Consider the following 19,135-nt stretch of genomic DNA (forward strand, 5'->3'; position numbering starts at 1 on the left):
CTGGCATGAAATGGTACCTCATTGTGGTTTTGATTTGCATTTCTCTGATAATGAGTGATGTTGAGCATCTTTTCATGTGTTTGTTAGCCAGTTGTATGTCTTCTTTGGAGAAATGTCTGTTTAGTTCTTTGGCCCATATTTTGATTGGGTCATTTATTTTTCTGGAATTGAGCTGAAGGAGTTACTTCTATATTTTTGAGATTAATTCTTGGTCAGTTGCTTCGTTTGCTATTATTTTCTCCCATTCTGAAGGCTGTATTTTCACCTTGCTTATAGTTTCCTTCATTGTGCAAAAGCTTTTAAGTTTAATTAGGTCCCATTTGTTTATTTTTGCTTTTATTTCCATTACTCTGGGAGGTGGGTCATAGAGGATCCTGCTGTGATTTATCTCGGAGAGTGTTTTGCCTATGTTTTCCTCTAGGAGTTTTATAGTTTCTGGTCTTACATTTAGATCTTTAATCCATTTTGAGTTTATTTTTGCGTATGGTGTTAGAAAGTGTTCTAGTTTCATTCTTTTACAAATGGTTGACCAGTTTTCCCAGCACCACTTGTTAAAGAGATTGTCTTTTCTCCATTGTATATTCTTGCCTCCTTTGTCAAAGATAAGGTGTCCATAGGTGCGTGGATTTATCTCTGGGCTTTCTATTTTGTTCCATTGATCTATATTTCTGTCCTTGTGCCAGTACCATGCTGTCTTTATGACTGTAGCTTTGTAGTAGAGCCTGAAGTCAGGCAGGTTGATTCCTCCAGTTCCATTCTTCTTTCTCAAGATTGTTTTGCTATTTGAGGTTTTTTTGTATTTCCGTACAAATTGTGAAATTATTTGTTCTAGTTCTGTGAAAAATACTGTTGGTAGCTTGATAGGGATTGGATTGAATCTATAGATTGCTTTGGGTAGTATACTGATTTTCACTATACTGAGTCTTCCAGTCCATGAACATGGTATATTTCTCCATCTGTTTGTGTCCTCTTTGATTTCTTTCATCAGTGTTTAATAGTTTTCTATATATAAGTCTTCTGTTTCTTTAGGTAGATATATTCCTAAGTATTTTATTCTTTTTGTTGCAGTGGTGAATGGAATTGTTTCCTTAATTTCTCTTTTTGTTTTCTCATTGTTAGTGTATAGGAATGCAAGGGATTTCTGTGTGTTAATTTTATATCCTGCAACTTTACTGCATTCATTGATTAGCTCTAGTAATTTTCTGGTGGAGTCTTTAGGGTTTTCTATGTAGAGGATCATGTCATCTGCAAACACTGGGAGTTTTACTTCTTCTTTTCCAATCTGGATTCCTTTTATTTCTTTTTCTGCTCTGATTGCTGTGGCCAAAACTTCCAAAACTATGTTGAATAGTAGTGGCAAGTGTGGGCACCCTTGTCTTGTTCCTAACTTTAGGGGAAATGCTTTTAATTTTTCACCATTGAGGATAATGTTTGCTGTCAGTTTGTCATTTATGACTTATATTATGTTGAGATATGGTCCCTCTATGCCTGCTTTCTGGAGGGTTTTTATCATAAATGGGTATTGAATTTTGTCAAAGGCTTTCTCTGCATCTACTGAGATAATCATATGGTTTTTATCTTTCAATTTGTTAATGTGGTGTATTACGTTGATTGATTTGTGGATATGGAAGAATCCTTGCATCCCTGGGATAAAGCCCACTTGGTCATGATGTATGATCTTTTTAATATGTTGTTGGATTCTGTTTGCTAGAATTTTGTTAAGAATTTTTGCATCTGTGTTCTTCAGTGATATTGGCCTGTAGTTTTCTTTTTTTGTGGCATCTCTCTCTGGTTTTGGTATTAGGGTGATGGTGGCCTCATAGAATGAATTTGGAAGTTTACCTTCCTCTGCAATTTTCAGGGAAGAGTTTGAGTAGGTTAGGTGTTAGCCCTTCTCTAAATTTTTGGTAGAATTTAGCTGTGAAGCCATCTGGTCCTGGGCTTTTGTTTGCTGGAAGATTTCTGATTACACTTTCAATTTCTGTGCTTGTGAAGTGTCTGTTAAGATTTTCTACTTCTTCCTGGTTCAGTTTTGAAAAGTTGTACTTTTCTAAGAATTTGTCCATTTCTTCCACGTTGTCCATTTTATTGGCATATAGTTGCTGATAGTAGTCTCTTATGATCCTTTGTATTTTTGTGTTGTCTGTTGTGATTTCTCCATTTTCATTTCTAATTTTGTTGACTTGATTCTTCTCCCTTTGTTTCTTGATGAGTCTGGCTAACGGTTTGTCAATTTTATTTATCTTCTCAAATAACCAGCTTTTAGCTTTGTTGATTTTTGCTATGGTCTCTTTTGTTTCTTTTGCATTTATTTCTGCCCTAATGTTAAAGATTTCTTTCCTTTTACTAACCCTGGAGTTCTTCATTTCTTCCTTTTCTAGTTGCTTTAGGTGTAGAGTTAGGTTATTTATTTGACTTTTTTCTTGTTTCTTGAGGTAAACCTGTATTGCTATGAACGTTCCCCTTAGCACTGCTTACAGTGTCCCATAGGTTTTGGGTTGTTGTATTTTCATTTTCATTCATTTCTATGCATATTTTGATTTGTTTTTTTATTTCTTCTGTAATTTGTTGGTTATTCAGCAGCATGTTGTTCAGCCTACATATGTTGGAATTTTTAATAGTTTTTCTCTTGTTCAGTTCAGTTCAGTCGCTCAGTCATGTCCAACTCTTTGCAACCCTATGAATCGCAGCACGCCAGGCCTCCCTGTCCATCACTATCTCCCAGAGTTCACTCAAACTCACGTCCATCAAGTCAGTGATGCCATATAGCCATCTCATCCTCTGTCGTCCCCTATTCCTCCTGCCCCCAATCCCTCCCAGCATCAGAGTCTTTTCCAATGAGTCCACTCTTTGCATGAGGTGGCCAAAGTACTGGAGTTTCAACTTTAGCATCATTCCTTCCAAAGAACACCCAGGACTGAGCCCTTTATAATGGACTGGTGGATCTCCTTGCAGCCCAAGGGACTCTCAAGAGTCTTTTCCACAGTTCAAAAGCATCAATTCTTTGGCGCTCAGCTTTCTTCACAGTCCAACTCTTCCATCCATACATGACCACAGGAAAAACCATAGCATTGACTAGACAGACCTTTGTTGGCAAAGTAATGTTTCTGCTTTTCAATATGCTATCTAGGTTGGTCATAACTTTCCTTCCAAGGAGTAAGTGTCTTTTAATTTCATGGCTGCAGTCACCATCTGCAGTGATTCTGGAGCCCAAAAAAAATAAAGTCTGACACTGTTTCCACTGTTTCCCCATCTATTTCTCATGAAGTGATGGGACCAGATGCCATAATCTTTGTTTTCTGAATGTTGAACTAATTAAGCCAACTTTTTCACTCTCCTCTTTTACTTTCATCAAGAGGCTTTTTAGTTCCTCTCCACTTTTCTGCCATAAGGGTGGTGTCATCTGCATATCTGAGGTTATTGATATTTCTCCCGGCAGTCTTGATTCCAGCTTGTGCTTCTTCCAGCCCAGCATTTCTCATGATGTACTCTGCATATAAGTTAAATAAGCAGAGTGACAATATACAACCTTGACGTACTCCTTTTCCTATTTGGAACCAGTCTGTTGTTCCATGTCTAGTTCTAACTGTTGCTTCCTGACCTGTATATAGGTTTCTCAAGAGGCAGGTCAGGTGGTCTGGTATTCCCGTCTCTTGAAGGTAATTTTCTACAGTTTATTGTGGTCCACACAGTCAAGGGCTTTGGCATAGTCCATAAAGCAGAAATAGATGTTTTTCTGGAACTCTCTTGCTTTTTCCATGATCCAGTGGATGTTGGCAATTTGATCTCTGGTTCCTCTGCCTTTTCTAAAACAAGCTTGAACATCTGGAAGTTCACTGTTCATGTATTGCTGAAGCCTGGCTTGGAGAATTTTGAGCAGTACCTTACTAGCATGTGCTGCTGCTGCTGCTGCTAACTCACTTCAGTCGTGTCTGACTCTGTGCGACCCGATAGACGGCAGCCCACCAGGCTCCCCCATTCCTGGGATTCTCCAGGCAAGAATACTGGAGTGGGTTGCCATTTCCTTCTCCAATGCATGAAAGTGAAAAATGAAAGTGAAGTCACTCAGTCATGTCCGACTCTTAGCGACTAGCATGTGAGATGAGTGCAATTCATAACTGACATGTAATCTTACTGCATTATGGTCAGAAAAGATGATTGGCATGATTACAGTTTTTTTGAATTTACCAAGGCTAGATTTGTGGCCCAGGATGTGATCTATCCTGGAGAAGGTTCCATGTGCACTTGAGGAAAAGGTGAAATTCATTGTTTTGGGGTGAAATGTCCTATAGATATCAATTAGGTCTACCTGGTCTATAGTATCTGGAGAAGGCAATGGCACCCCACTCCAGTACTCTTGCCTGGCAAATCCCATGGACGGAGGAGCCTGGTAGCTTGCAGTCCATGGGGTTACTAAGAGTCAGACATGACTGAGCGACTTCCCTTTCACTTTTCACTTTCATGCATTGGAGCAGGCAATGGCAACACACTCCAGTGTTCTTGCCTGGAGAATCCCAGGGACGGGGGAGCCTGGTGCGCTGCCATCTCTGGGGTGGCACAGAGTCAGACACGACTGAAGCGACTTAACAGCAGGTCTATTGTATCATTTAAAGTTTGTGTTTCCTTGTTAATTTTCTGTTTAGTTGATCTGTCCATAGGTGTGAGTGGGGTATTAAAGTCTCCTACTATTTTGTGTTATTGTTAATTTCCCCTTTCATACTTGTTAGCATTTGCCTTACATATCACAGTGCTCCTATGTTGGGTGCATATATATTTATAATTTATAATCTTCTTCTTGGATTGACCCTTTGATCATTATATAGTGTCCTTCTTTGTCTCTTTTCACAGCCTTTATTTTAAAGTCTATTTTATCTGAATTGAGTATTGCTACTCCTGCTTTCTTTGGTCTCTATTTGCATGGAATATCTTTTTCCAGCCCTTCACTTTCAGTCTGTATGTGTCCCTTGTTTTGAGGTGGGTTTCTTGTAGACAACATATATAGGGGTCTGTTTTTGTATCCATTCAGCCAGTCTTTGTCTTTTGGTTGGGGCATTCAGCCCATTTTCATTTAAGGTAATTATTGATAAGTATGATCCCATTGCCATTTACTTTGTTGTTTTGGGTTCGAGTTTATATACCCTTTCTGTGTTTCCTGTCTAGAGAAGATCCTTTATCATTTGTTGGAGAGCTGGTTTGGTGGTGCTGAATTCTCTCAGCTTTTGCTTGTCTGTAAAGATTTTGATTTCTCCTTCATATTTGAATGAGATCCTTGCTGGGTACAGTAATTTGGGTTGTAGGTTTCTCTCTTTCATAACTTTAAGCATGTCCTACCATTCCCTTCTGTCCTGAAGGGTTTCTATTGAAAGATCAGCTGTTATCTTTATGGGAATCCCCTTGTGTCTAATTTGTTGTTTTTCCCTTGCTGCTTTTAATATTTGTTCTTTGTGTTCGATCTTTATCAATTTGATTAATATGTGTCTTGGGCTGTTTTGCCTTGGGTTTATGCTGTTTGGTACTGTCTGGGTTTCTTGGACTTGTGTGACTATTTCCTTCCCCATTTTAGGGAAGTTTTCAACTATTATCTCTTCAAGTATTTTCTCATGGTCTTTCTTTTTGTCTTCTTCTTCTGGGACTCCTATGATTCGAATGTTGGGATGTTTAACATTGTTCCAGAGGTCTCTGAAGTTGTCCTCATTTAATTCTTTTTTCTTTTTTCCTCTCTGCTTCATTTATTTCTACCATTCTATCTTCTACCTCACTTATCCTATCTTCTACCTCCATTATTCTACTGTTGGTTCCCTCCAGAGTGTTTTTGATCTCATTTATTGCATTATTCATTATATATTGACTCTTTTTTATTTCTTCTAGGTCCTTGTTAAACATTTCTTGCATCTTCTCAATCCTTGTCTTCATGCTATTTATCTGTAACTCCATTTTGTTTTCAAGATTTTGGATCATTTTCACTATCATTATTTGGAATTCTTTATCAGGTAGATTCTCTATCTCTTCCTCTTTTGTTTGGTTTGGTGGGCATTTATCCTGTTCCTTTACCTGCTGGGTAGGTCTCTGCCTTTTCATCTTGTTTATATTGCTGTGTTTGGGGTGGCCTTTCCGCATTCTGGCAGTTTAAGGTTCTTCTTTATTGTGGAGGTTCCTCGCTGTGGGTAGGGTTGGACAGGTGGCTTGTCAAGGTTTCCTGGTTAGGGAAGCTTGTGTCGGGTGTTCTGGTGGGTGGAGCTGGCACTTCTGCAATGAAGTGTCCAGTAGTGAGTTTTGAGATGTCAGTGGGTTTGGTGTGACTTTGGGCAGCCTGTATATTGAAGCTCAGAGCTATGTTCCTGTATTGCTGGAGAATTTGTGTGGTATGTCTTGCTCTGGGACTTGTTGGCTCTTGGGTGGTGTTTGGTTTCAATGTAGGTATGGAGGCTTCTGATGAGCTCTTATTGATTGATGTTCCCTGGAGTCAGGAGTTCTCTGGTATTCTCAGGTTTTGGACTTAAACCTCCTGCCTCTGGTTTTCAGTCTTATTCTTACAGTAGCCTCAAGACTTCTCCATCTATACAGCACCAATGATGAAACATCTAGGTTAATGATGAAAAGTTTCTCCACAGTGAGAGACACCCTGAGAGGTTCACTCAGAGTTACATGGAGAAGACAAGAGGGAGGAGGGAGATAGAAGTGACCAGGAGGAGAAGAGGGGGAATCAAAAGCAGAGAGAGCAAGCTAGCCAGTAATCACTTCCCTATGTGCTCTCCAGAGTCTGGACCCTTCAGAGATATTCACAGAGTTACACAGAGAAGAGAAGAGGGAGGAAGGAGACAGAGATGGCCAGGAGGAGAAAAGGGGGAATCAAAAGGAGAGAGACAGATCCAGGCAGTAATCAGTTCCCTAAGTGTTCTCCACAGCCCAGAACACACACAGAAATTCACAGAGTTGGGTAGGGAAGAGTAGGGGGAGGGAGGTGATAGAGGCAACCTGGTGGAGAAAAAGGAGAGTCCAAAGGGGGAGAGAGCAATCAAGCCAGTAATCTCACTCCCAAATAAAAATGGGTACTGAAGATTGGGTTCTTAAAGGTACAAAATTGATAACAAATACCAAAAAGCAGAGTTTAAAAATCTAGAGTAGAGGTTAGATTTTCAAAAATACAATATTAAAAAAACAAAACAAAGTCATAAAATTATAAATTTATATAGGAAGTTTGCTTTGAAAATAGGGTCTTTTTTTTTTTTCTTTTTGCAAGGTAATCAGTTCAGTTCAGTTCAGTCACTCAGTCATGTCTGACTCTTTGTGACCCCATGAATCGCAGCACGACAGGCCTCCTTGTCCATCACCAACCCCTGGAGTTCACTCAAACTCATGTCCATCAAGTCAGTGATGCCTTCCAGCCATCTCATCCTCTGTCGTCCCCTTCTCCTCCTGCCCCCAATCCCTCCCGGCATCAGAGTCTTTTCCAGTGAGTCAGCTCTTCGCATGAGGTGACCAAAGTATTGGAGTTTCAGCTTCAGCATCATTCCTTCCAAAGAACACCCAGGACTGATGCCCTTTAGAATGGACTGGTTGGATCTCCTTGAAGTCCAAGGGACTCTCAAGAGTCTTTTCTAACACCACAGCTCAAAAGCATCAATTCTTCGGCACTCAGCTTTCTTCACAGTCCAACTCTCACATCCATACATGACCACAGGAAAAACCATAGCCTTGACTAGATGGACCTTTGTAGGCAAAGTAATGTCTCTGCTTTTGAATATGCTATCTAGCTTGGTTGTAACTTTCCTTCCAAGGAATAAGCATCTTTTAATTTCATGGCTGCAGTCACCATCTGCAGTGACTCTGGAGCCCCCCAAAATAAAGTCTGACACTGTTTCCACTGTTTCCCCATCTATTTCCCATGAAGTGATGGGACCAGACGCCATGATCTTCGTTTTCTGAATGTTGAGCTTTAAGCCAACTTTTTCACTTTCCTCTTTCACTTTCATCAAGAGGCTTTTTAGTTCCTCTTCACTTTCTGCCATAAGGGTGGTGTCATCTGCAAATCTGAGGTTATTGATATTTCTCCCGGCAATCTTGATTCCAGCTTGTGCTTTTCCAGCCCAGTGTTTCTCACAATGTACTTTGCATATAAGTTAAATAAGCAGGGTGACAATATACAGCCTTGACGTACTCCTTTTCCTATTTGTAACCAGTCTGTTGTTCCATGTCCAGTTCTAACTGTTGCTTCCTGACCTGCTTACAGGTTTCTTAAGAGGCAGGTCAGGTGGTCTGGTATTCTCATGTCTTTCAGAATTTTCCACAGTTTATTGCGATCCACGCAGTCAGAGGCTTTGGCATAGTCAATAAAGCAGAAATAGATGTTTTTCTGGAACTCTCTTCCTTTTCTATGGTCCTGAAGATGTTGGCAATTTGATCTGTGGTTCCTCTGCCTTTTCTAAAACCAGATTGAACATCTGGAAGTTCACAGTTCACGTATTGCTGAAGCCTGGCTTGGAGAATTTTGAGCATTACCCTAGTAGCGTGTGAGATGAGTGCAATTGTGCGGTAGTTTGAGTATTCTTTGGTATTGCCTTTCTTTGGGATTGGAATGAAAACTGACCTTTTCCAGTCCTGTGGCCACTGCTGAGTTTTCCAAATTTGCTGGCATATTGAGTCCATCACTTTCACAGCATTATCTTTCAGGATTTGAAATAGCTCAACTGGAATTCCATCACCTCTACTAGCTTTGTTCATAGTAATGCTAAGGCCCACTTGACTTCACATTCCAGGATGTCTGGCTCTATGTGAGTGATGACACCATCAATAGATGATAAAAATAAAAATTAAAGGATTAATAGAGGACTTAAAAAGTAAAAAAAAAAGTTTTTAATTCAAAAAATGATAATAGTAAAAATATATCTAGGACTTTCTCTGGAGCTGTTGCAGACAGTGTGGGGTCAGTTCATTTTCAGATAGTTTGGCTCTCTGGCTTATACTTCTCAAGATCTATAGGCCCCTTCCTATGTTAGTCGGTGTGGTTAGTCGGTGCTAACTACAGGGTTTTAATCTGTTGCACATGTCACTTCCAAAGCGGTTCCCTCTGTTTATTTTAGCTTCTGTTTGCTGGTCTCTTCAGTGTCTAATTTCTACCCTGACACAAGGGGGCGATGGTGGTCACTTTTTTAGGCTCACTTGTTAAGTCATGCTTTGGGGAGGGAGGAACACTGCAAACAAATATCAGTGGCTTGTGTGGGGAGTGCTTGCAGTGTTTTAGCCACACTGGGTTTGCTCACGGCGTGTATGCTTTCATGGTCTACAGTTTTCAGGCTCTAGGTTGCTCTGCCAGGAACTGTCTGAGGCGGGCCCTGGGTTGCATACACTTCCCAGGTCTAAGCCACTCAGGTTCAGGTTCTCAGGTACTCCACAAAGGTGCAGACTTGGTTGGGCCTGCGTTTTGTGCCCTTCCCAGGTCCAAGCAGCTCAGGTGGCCAGGTGCTTGGCAAGAACAGTCACCCGCAGGTTGGGGGGTGCATCTTATCGCCTCCCCTGTCCCAGCCGCTCAGTTTTCTGGGTGTACTATGGGCACGCCTTCTCAGGTGTGCCATGTGTCTCTTCTGGGGAGCTGATCTCTGGCTGTGACCGTCCTGGCGGATGTCAACCGTCCAAAATCCCAAGAAGTCTTGGTCAGCAATGAAACCTGCTTACAGTTTGGTAGAGGATGCCAGTCTGGGGCTGCGATTGCCCCCTTCCAGCTCTGCCTGCCCTCGCCTGCCTGCCTGTCTCCAGCGGGGGATGGGCCAGTCCGCCGCTGTCTAGCTCTGTTCAGTCCTTTGTTCTGTGAGCGGGCCTGGCGGTGTCTTAGGTTAGGGCTTTTCCTGGGATAGTTTTTTTTTTCTCTCTCTCTCTCTTTTTTTTCTTCTCTCTCTCTCTCTGGCTATCCCACAGTCTGGGTTCCTATCTCAAGTTAGTTCCCTCAGATTGCCCTGGGGGCATTCAGGCCTGATCCTTACCCTAAGCAATGTAGCCCGCGCCTCCCTGTCCAGCCCCCACTTAATAGTGGCGGATGCGAGTGTCTGGGCTGTTTCTCCACTGGGAGCTGCTGTTAGGCACATAATCTGTGGGTTTTAATTATTTATTTATTTATTCTTCCTCCCAGTTATGTTGCCCTCTGAGATTCCAAAACTCCCCACAGACCCGCCTGTGAGAGGGTCTCCTGGTGTTTGGAAACTTCTCTCTTTTTAAAGACTCCCTTCCCGAGACGGATCTCCATCCCTACCTCTTTTGTCTCTCTTTTTATCTTTTATATATTGTCCTACCTCCTTTCGAAGACAATGCGCTGCCTTTATGGGTGCCTGATGTCCTCTGCCAGCATTCAAAAGTTGTTTTGTGGAATTTGCTCAGCATTCAAATGTTCTTCCGATGAATATTTGGGGGAGAAAGTGGTCTCCCCATCCTATTCCTCTGCCATCTTAGGACCACCCCGTGTCTATTCAGTGTTGTACTGAAGGTTCTGGAAAAATACAATAAAACAAGTAAAGGAAATGAAAGTAAGAATTGGAAACAAGAAATAAAATAATCCTTATTTGTAGACAATATAATTGTCTACATAGAAAATCCAAAGGAATCAACAAGCTATAGAAATAATAAAAGAATTTAGAAATATTTTGGATATAAAAATGTTATGGAGAGATCAGCAGCAATTTTGTTATACCAGTAATAACGAATTGTAATTTAAAAAAATAGTGAATTTCTTTTCTTGATATAATTTATCCAAACTGTAGGTTTCCTAATAAGAGGAAATAAACCCTTTTTTATTAGTATTTAAATTAAATATTAGTATTTAAATTAGTATTTAAATAGTCATCCCATTTCAACCTTAGCAGACTCAACACCCTTTTTCATAACATAATTTAAATCCCTTTTACTAACATGAAATGAATTTAATAGTTTGATATCATCTAAAAGACATACATCTTTGAAAATGATTAATATAATATTAAGACAAACATTTATAGTAAGGTAATATATATTCTATTTTGTTCAGGCATGGCCAGAAGATGTAACAAAGTGCTATATGTTTGCCCTTACTTTTAATGATTATATGTGGGATTAAGAGAAGCAAGACAATATTCAACTCATATGTTCGTAATATTTCTTATTTAACTTGTTAAAATAAGGAGTGGGAAAGTATATACGTTATATTCATAGAATTGCATACACAGACACATTTTGAAGGGCTGTATTGCTGACCCACAGACATTGAGCAGCATAGGTAATTGCTGTGTTTTCAAAAACAATTTTAAAAAATCTTTGTAAGATTCTGAAAAAAGTAAAGTTTTCTTTCAGTTTAGCTATCAAGGATGATAGTTACAGCCTTATAAATTTTGTGTGTCTGTGTTAGTCACTCAGTCGTGTCCAACTCTTTGTGACCCCATGGACTATATAGCTCACCAGGGCTCTCTGTCTAGGAATTCTCTAGGCCAGAATACTGGAGTGAGTTGCCATTGCCTTCTCCAGGGGATCTTCCTGACCCAGGGACTGAACACTGGTCTGTATTGCAGGCAGATTCTTTACAGTCTGAGCCACCAGAGAAGCCCTTGTAAATTTTAGAGAATTTTAAATCTATACAAAAGAATACTTTTAGTGTCTAAGAATGCAATTAGTCCTGGCCTTAAAATTACAACCAGGTCTTACAAGTACATGAACATCCAACTGGACTTTCAAAAGTTTTGCAGAATATAGAAGAGTTCTTTATTGTGCATGGCGGTTCTTGCTTTGGTAGATATTTTAAGCTTCCAAAATTCCCCTTCCACAGTATGCCACTAGCAATCTATGAAGCAATCTGCAAATCACTGGGACAAGCAATCTCTCACATACATTTCTGTAACATCTACTAAAGGAGCAGTATTGCTTTTCTCATTGAGAAACATTGGTTTAGGTATCAGAATGCATTTGCTATGGGTAAACTCTTTTTCCCAAGTTGTAATTACCATTTTAATTGAAAACCTATTTTCTTTACTAAGCATCTCATATTCAAAGGCTAATCTCATATCTGCATAACTGAACATTTCAACCAACAGCATTGGTATTACTGTGCTTATAACCTCCGTAGAATGAAGTCTATTAAGAAAAGTGGAACTCAGGACATTTGGGTTTCTGTCACTTGAGAATCTCATTGTACTGATATCACATAAAGTTGAATATTCTTATGCCATACAATAGTTGCATAATAAGTAGAAACTTGAGCCTTGAAAATGACAAAATGGTCCTATGAGACCTTTAGCAGGTTTCTTTATCAAATCACGTAATTAGTTCTGGAGTACATGCAATGGGCTAAGTTGTCTTACAAGTTATATAGAGCCTAAAAACTATTCCTATTAAATTGGATATGAATTTTAGAATATATCAGCTTTTGTTGATTGTGGAGTAGTTTAAAAATCGAAAAAAATTTTAACCATTTTAATTTACTACCCGAAAGATTTATCCAATCCTATAGCTCCAAATAAACCCCCTATAATCAATGACTCCCAGATAGTTTTCAGATCTAGCCTTACCTTGAGCTTCAGATGTATATATACAATTGTATATACCATATATACTTGAATATTTACTAGGTATTGAAAATGTACATTTTAAAAATTGAACTTGTGATTTTTCTTACATAGTCTTGTAATCTGCTGCTTCTCATCTCAGTAAATGATACCACAATTTATCTAGTTGGTAAGACCAGAAGACTTGAGGGTCATTCTTCACTTTTCTCTTTCTCTTATGCACTAAGTCTAATACCGTTGATAGGCCTGTAAGCTCTATCTTCAGAGCAAATTATAAATCTGACCACTGATCACCACCTTCACCTGAATCACCTGAGTCTAAAACCGATATTATTTCTTCTTTCCCAGTTTTATTGAGATGTAATTGACATACAGCACTGTATAATTTTAAAGTATACAACTGTTTAACTACATACATCCTGAAATGATTACCACAATAGTTTTAGTGAATATCCATCATCACATATAGATAAAACATCAAAAAAATAGGAAAAAAACTTTTTTTCTTTGTGATGAGAACTCTTAGGATTTACTCTCTTAACAGTTTTCTTTTATAACACACAATAGTGTTAATTATTTTTATCATGTTACGCATTACATCCCTAGTATTTATCTTATAGCTGGAAGTTTGTACCTTTTGATTGCCTTTTAGCTAATTCCCTCATCCTCCACCCCCTACCTTCAGTAGCCACAAACCTGATTTTTTCTATGAGTTTCAATATATTTATTAAATATATATGTTAAATCTATATATTTAAATGTGATCACAATGAAAAGTCTAGTTGTCATCCATCACCATAGAAAGATGTAACATGGTTGTTGACTATATTCTTCCTACTGTAAATTTCAAACTTGTAACATATATTTTATAACTGAGAGTTTATACAACTTAATCTCCTTCACCTATTTCTCTCCTCACTCTACCCACCTCCACTTTGGCACCTGTTTCAGTATTTGTCACTCTGTTTCTCTGTATATTTGTTCATTTGTTTTGTTCTTTAGATTCTACATATAAATGAAATCATACAGTATTTGTCGTTCTCAAAGACAATATTATATCTTACATGAGAAACTGTATAGACTCATAACTAAATGTCCTCCCTGATTCCATATTTCTTCCACACCATTATAGTCTGTTCACTGATATACAGTGTTTAAGTCAGTTGCCTTTTTAAAATTTTCTAATGAATTGAAAGTGAAAGTCGCTTAGTCGTGTCCGACTCTTTGAGACCCCATGGACTATACAGCCCATGGAATTCTCCAGGCCAAAATACTGGAGTGGGTAGCCTTTTCCTTCTCCAGGGGATCCTCCTAACTCAGGGCTCGAACCCAGGTCTCCCTCTTCACAGGCAGATTCTTTACCAGCTGAGCCACCAGGGAAACCCAATAATACTTAAGTGGGTAGCTTATCCCTTCTCCAGCAGATCTTTCTGACCCAGGAATTGAACCAGGGTCTCCTGCATTGCAGGAGGATTCTTTACCAGCTGAGCTACAATGAATTGAGTTCCCATTATATTTCAAACAAAATTCAAAGGTTCTACCATGACCTACACACTATTTGTTGTTAAGTCACTAAGTTGTGTCCAACTCTTTTGCGACCCCATGAACTGTAGTCCACCAGACCCCTCTGTCCATGGGATTTCCCAGCAAGAATGCTGGAGTGAGTTACCAATCCTTCTCCAGACCTACCCACTGTGGTCTTATGGATATCTTTATGACCTATTTCCTAACATTCTTTTCCTCATTCTTTCTAGTCTAGCCAGAGTGGTATTCTTGCTGTCTGAGAACACAAAAAGCATGCTTCCGCCTTGGGGCATTTATATTTGCTTTTTCCTGATCCTGGACAGTTTCCTCCATACTCATGTATTTTCATGCGTCTCTCCCTACATTTGGATCTCTAATGTCCCACCCTGAGGAGGCTTTCCTAACTCCCCTATCTAAAATATTACCTCACACCCTATCCCCATACCCATCTAAATTACATAATATTTATCTCTACTTAGGATAAATATTACATAATATATTTGTTTATTGTTTGTCTCCCCCACTGGAATATAAGTTCCATGCTGTAAGCACATGGATGAATTATGAAAGATTCAATGATGAGTTACTCTTAACATATACTACTTAATGACTGACTGAATTTGAAATAATTATACAACTCTCTTTCACTCTTTGAAATAATCTGATCTTCTAAACCAATGGTCCCCAACCTTTTTGGTACTAGGGACCAGTTTTGTGGAAGACAGTTTTTCCACAGTCAGTGTCAGGGGTGGGGGGAATGGTTGGGATGATTCAAGCACAACACATTAGAGTTATTTTGCCACCGCTGATCTGACAACAGGCAGAACTCAGGAGGGAATGTGAAGGTGGGGAGTGGCTGCAGAAATAAAGCTTCGCTCACTCCCTCACCCGCCACTCACCTCCTGCTGTGTGGCCAGCTCTTAAGGGGCCACGGACCAAAACCTGTTCTTGGCCCTGGCCGTTGGCAACCCCTATACTAAACTACCTTTTCTCATTTCTTACGTAATTAAGTCAGTGGTATAAAAGAAGGGTGATGTTGGTGTGTGAAAGAAGACTAAAATAGACACCAAGTGATACTAAAACTGTGCTGAAGATTAATGGTTTGTCTTTTCTTTACAGGCATTATTAATTAGAGTTACTACTGATGTGACTAATAATCAGATTGCTTATTCTATAATTTAAGAATGTAATGCTGACTAAACAGGATCACCTTGGGGTTATATATTGCAAAATATCTGTGTTATCAAAAAACATTAAAATATTAAATATTTGATTACTATTGTTTTGCTTTTTTTTATTTTAGGAAATGATTTGCAGCTGAGTGAATCAGGAAGTGACAGTGATGACTGAAGAAATATTCAGCTATAAGTGTAAAATTTGCAAGATGTGATAATTTATCTTAGGAATAAAAATTTCTAAGACTGAGGAAAATGTATCCTAACTTTGATAATAAATTTAATCTGATTCAGAATTTTCAGTTGATGTTACATTTTTTACCTTTTATGGGTACCAGCATTTTCATGTGTTTTTATTTAATATTAACAAAACTTTTATGAAGTTTTACAGATGAGAAAACAAACTCAGAGTTTAAGTTACTTGCCCATGTATTGTTAGTTAACCAGTGGCAGATCAGGTGTTCTAAAGTTCAAGTTCACTGTTCTGTTTTACCACACTCCTGTCTTCAATTGTGAAATGTCAAAACTTGATTTGTAATAAATGCGCTGGTTTTAATTATGTCTCTGAGCCTTTCTGATATTCCTTAAATTTTGGTTGAAAATTAAGCTAAAATTGAGGGTAAAGATGAAGCTAAGTAGTTGTTTTAATGAAATTGTTATTGCTCACATATTTTATCATTTTCTCATCTCTTTGATATTGTTTAAAACTTTTATTTTGCTTTTGAGATAAAAATAAGCAGTTATGTTAATGAGATAAATACTTAATCTTTATACCTGTAGCATTTTTGAATTTGAGGGAAATAAACACCAGATTGAGAGTCACTAATGAACAGCAAGTTTTTTATTTAAATAATAAACTTTATTTTGAAGAACAGTTTTAGTTTCACAGCAAAATTGAGCAGAAAGTACAGAGACTTCTCATATACTTCCTCTTCCCATACATGCATAATCTCCCCTACTATGAACATCCTGCACCAGATTGGTCTCTTTTTAAATAATTGATGAACCTACATTCACACATCATCATCTAAAGTCCGTATTTTACATTAGAGTTCACTCTTTGTGTTGTATTCTATGGGTGTTACCAAATGTATAATCGCACCTTTGTCCACCACTGTAGTATCATACAGGGTGGTTTCACTGCCCTAAAAATCCTATGCTCTGCCAATTCATTTCTCCACATCCCAACCCCTGTCAATCAGTGATCTTTTGACTGTCTCAGTTTTGCCTTTACCAGAATATCTTATAATTGGAATCAGACATTATGCAGCCTTTTCAGATTGGTTCTTTCACCTACATACTTAAAGTTTCCTTGATGTCTTGTTCATGGCTTGGTATGCACCTAAGTTTCCTCCATGTCTTATTCATTTCTTTTTAGTGCAAATAATATTATATTATGTAGATATAATGTTATGTATCCACTAACTTACTGAAGGAATCTTGGTTACTTCCAAGTTTTGGAAATTATGAAAAAAATTTTTATTAAACATTACCTCTTATCATAGGAAGTTTTCTAGCTATATATATATATGTATATAAGTATATGTATATATAAATATACATACATGTGTGTGTGTATATATATACACACATACTGAACTGAACTGATAGATGTCAGGCGAGTGTATTCTCTTCAGTTCTGTCTCGTCTCAACAAAAATTTGAATCAATGGACGGTAAAGCCCTCAGCGCGTCACAGCTCTCAGACAGACCATGTTCTAGATCTCGGGTCTTGGACAGAGAGTGTTATAGGTCTTAGACAGATCAGTGTTACAGCTTTGTGTTACAGCTCAATTTTGTTTAGAAAATAGCAGGAAAATACATCCTCGAGGCGTGAGGGCATGCTGACCCAAAGACATGAAGAGAAGAGAGAGGGGCTAGAGAGAGAGAGAGAGAATGAGCATGTGTGTGGGAGAGGTGAAAGGGAGGCCTCCGGCCCTTTGGCTCCTCTTTTTATGTTTTTTCCTCCCCCCGGGCCTGCCCTATGTAAATTGGGCTAGCCAGGAGTGCTGTTTGTTCTACCTGAGGCCCTCACTCTGGTCCTCGGACCTTCCTTTGTTCTATTTTCACAGGCTTTTCCCTTCCTTGTCTTTTAGCCACTGCCATTCTGGACTCCATAACTCATCTCTTCCCCCTTTTATTATTTCCCACATAAATTAAACATGTTCTTAAAGATCATTTTGATGGATTGAATACATAGTATATCATTCTCTATACCCCACTCATTTAAATATGAGTAGCTTAGAGAGGAATGAGATAATATCTTCTTTGCTCCAGTTATCTCCTTATTTGATTCATTTTCAGACATTAAAATATAGGGATGAGACAAGTTCTCAGATATGACATTCTATGCCAGAACAATCTTCACATGATTCTAAGCACACACCTTTTTTCTCCCAGCTTTATAGAGAAATAATTGACATATAACATTGTATAATTTTAAGCTGTATAGTGTGATGATTTGATACGTGTTTATATGAAATGATTATTAAAATAAAGTTAGTTAACATAATCTCATTATTCTTTTAGCTTGACCTTTCTGAGTGGTTTGATGAAACTGATAATAAAAGTATCAAAGTAGTGAAAGTAAATTGGCTACAAAGGAACAAAAATCAGTGGCTTTGAACGATTCCAGAACACTACACTGAAACTCTAAAGTTAGTAAAATTGCATCTGTACAAGGGTATGAGTGTGACCTATGAATTACATATTCATCAAGTATTATCATCCACAGTTTGGTAAGACGGCAGTCTTAGACATGTCAGAATTCAGTAATTGTATTATTTACATACCATTGATGTAATATTTAGATTAATAATTTCCAATGTGTTGAGATGAATCAAAATTAGCAACTCAAGAATGGAAAAAAATATTATAAAAATATATTCTAAAAAGGTTGTTAGCTTCTTCAAAGGGACTGGCAAAATTCATAGTTCAGTTGAGTCGCTCAGTCATGTCCGACTTTTTGCAACCCCATGAACCGCAGCACACCAGGCCTCCTGTCCATCACCAACTCCCGGAGTCCACCCAAACTCATGTCCATTGAGTCGGTGATGCCATCCAACCATCTTATCCTCTGTCGTCCCCTTCTCCTCCTGCCCTCAATCTTTCCCAGCATCATGGTCTTTTCCAATGAGTCAGCTCTTCTCATCAGGTGGCCAAAGTATTGGAGTCTCAGCTTCAACATCAGTCCTTCCAATGAACACCCAGGACTGATCTCCTTTAGGATGGACTGGTTGGATCTCCTTGCAGTCCAAGGGACTCTCAAGAGTCTTCTCCAACACCACAGTTCAAAAGCATCAATTCATGGCACTCAGCTTTCCTCACAGTCCAACTCTCATATCCATACATGACTACTGGAAAAACCATAGCCTTGACTAGACAGACCTTTGTTGACAAAGTAATGTCTCTGCTTTTTAATATGCTGTCTAGGTTGGTCATAACTTTCCTTCCAAGGAGTAAGCATCTTTTAATTTCATGACTGCAATCACCATCTGTAGTGATTTTGGAGCCCAAAAAAATAAAGTCTGACACTGTTTCCACTGTTTCCCCATCTATTTCCCATGAAGTGATGGGACCGGATGCCATGATCTTCGTTTTCTGAATGTTGAGCTTTAAGCCAACTTTTTCACTCTCTTCTTTCACTTTCATCAAGAGGCTCTTTAGTTCCTCTTCACTTTCTGCCATAAGGGTGGTGTCATCTGCATATCTGAGGTTATTGATATTTCTCCCTGCAATCTTGATTCCAGCTTGTGCTTCTTCCAGCCCAGCATTTCTCATGATGTACTCTGCATATAAGTAAATAAGCAGGGTGACAATATACAGCCTTGACATACTCCTTTTCCTATTCGGAACCAATGTGTTGTTCCATGTCTAACTGTTGCTTCCTGACCTGCATATAGGTTTCTCAAGAGGCAGA

The 19,135-nt window shown here is 38.8% G+C and overlaps 1 protein-coding gene across 2 annotated transcripts in view; it reads left to right on the forward strand.

The window, feature by feature from the left end:
* Positions 1 to 15,773, forward strand: part of EAF2 (ELL associated factor 2) — a 53,907-nt gene extending 38,134 nt beyond the window's left edge. For both annotated transcript variants that reach the window (XM_055568364.1, XM_055568365.1), the window contains exon 6: positions 15,346 to 15,773. In XM_055568364.1, coding sequence (XP_055424339.1) covers positions 15,346 to 15,392 — 47 coding nt within the window. In that variant the 3' untranslated portion in view covers positions 15,393 to 15,773. The remainder of the gene's footprint in view (positions 1 to 15,345) is intronic.
* Positions 15,774 to 19,135: the final 3,362 nt, after the last annotated feature.

This window comes from Bubalus kerabau, chromosome 2 (assembly GCF_029407905.1).
Source record: "Bubalus kerabau isolate K-KA32 ecotype Philippines breed swamp buffalo chromosome 2, PCC_UOA_SB_1v2, whole genome shotgun sequence".
Classification (NCBI taxonomy): Eukaryota; Metazoa; Chordata; class Mammalia; order Artiodactyla; family Bovidae; genus Bubalus; species Bubalus kerabau.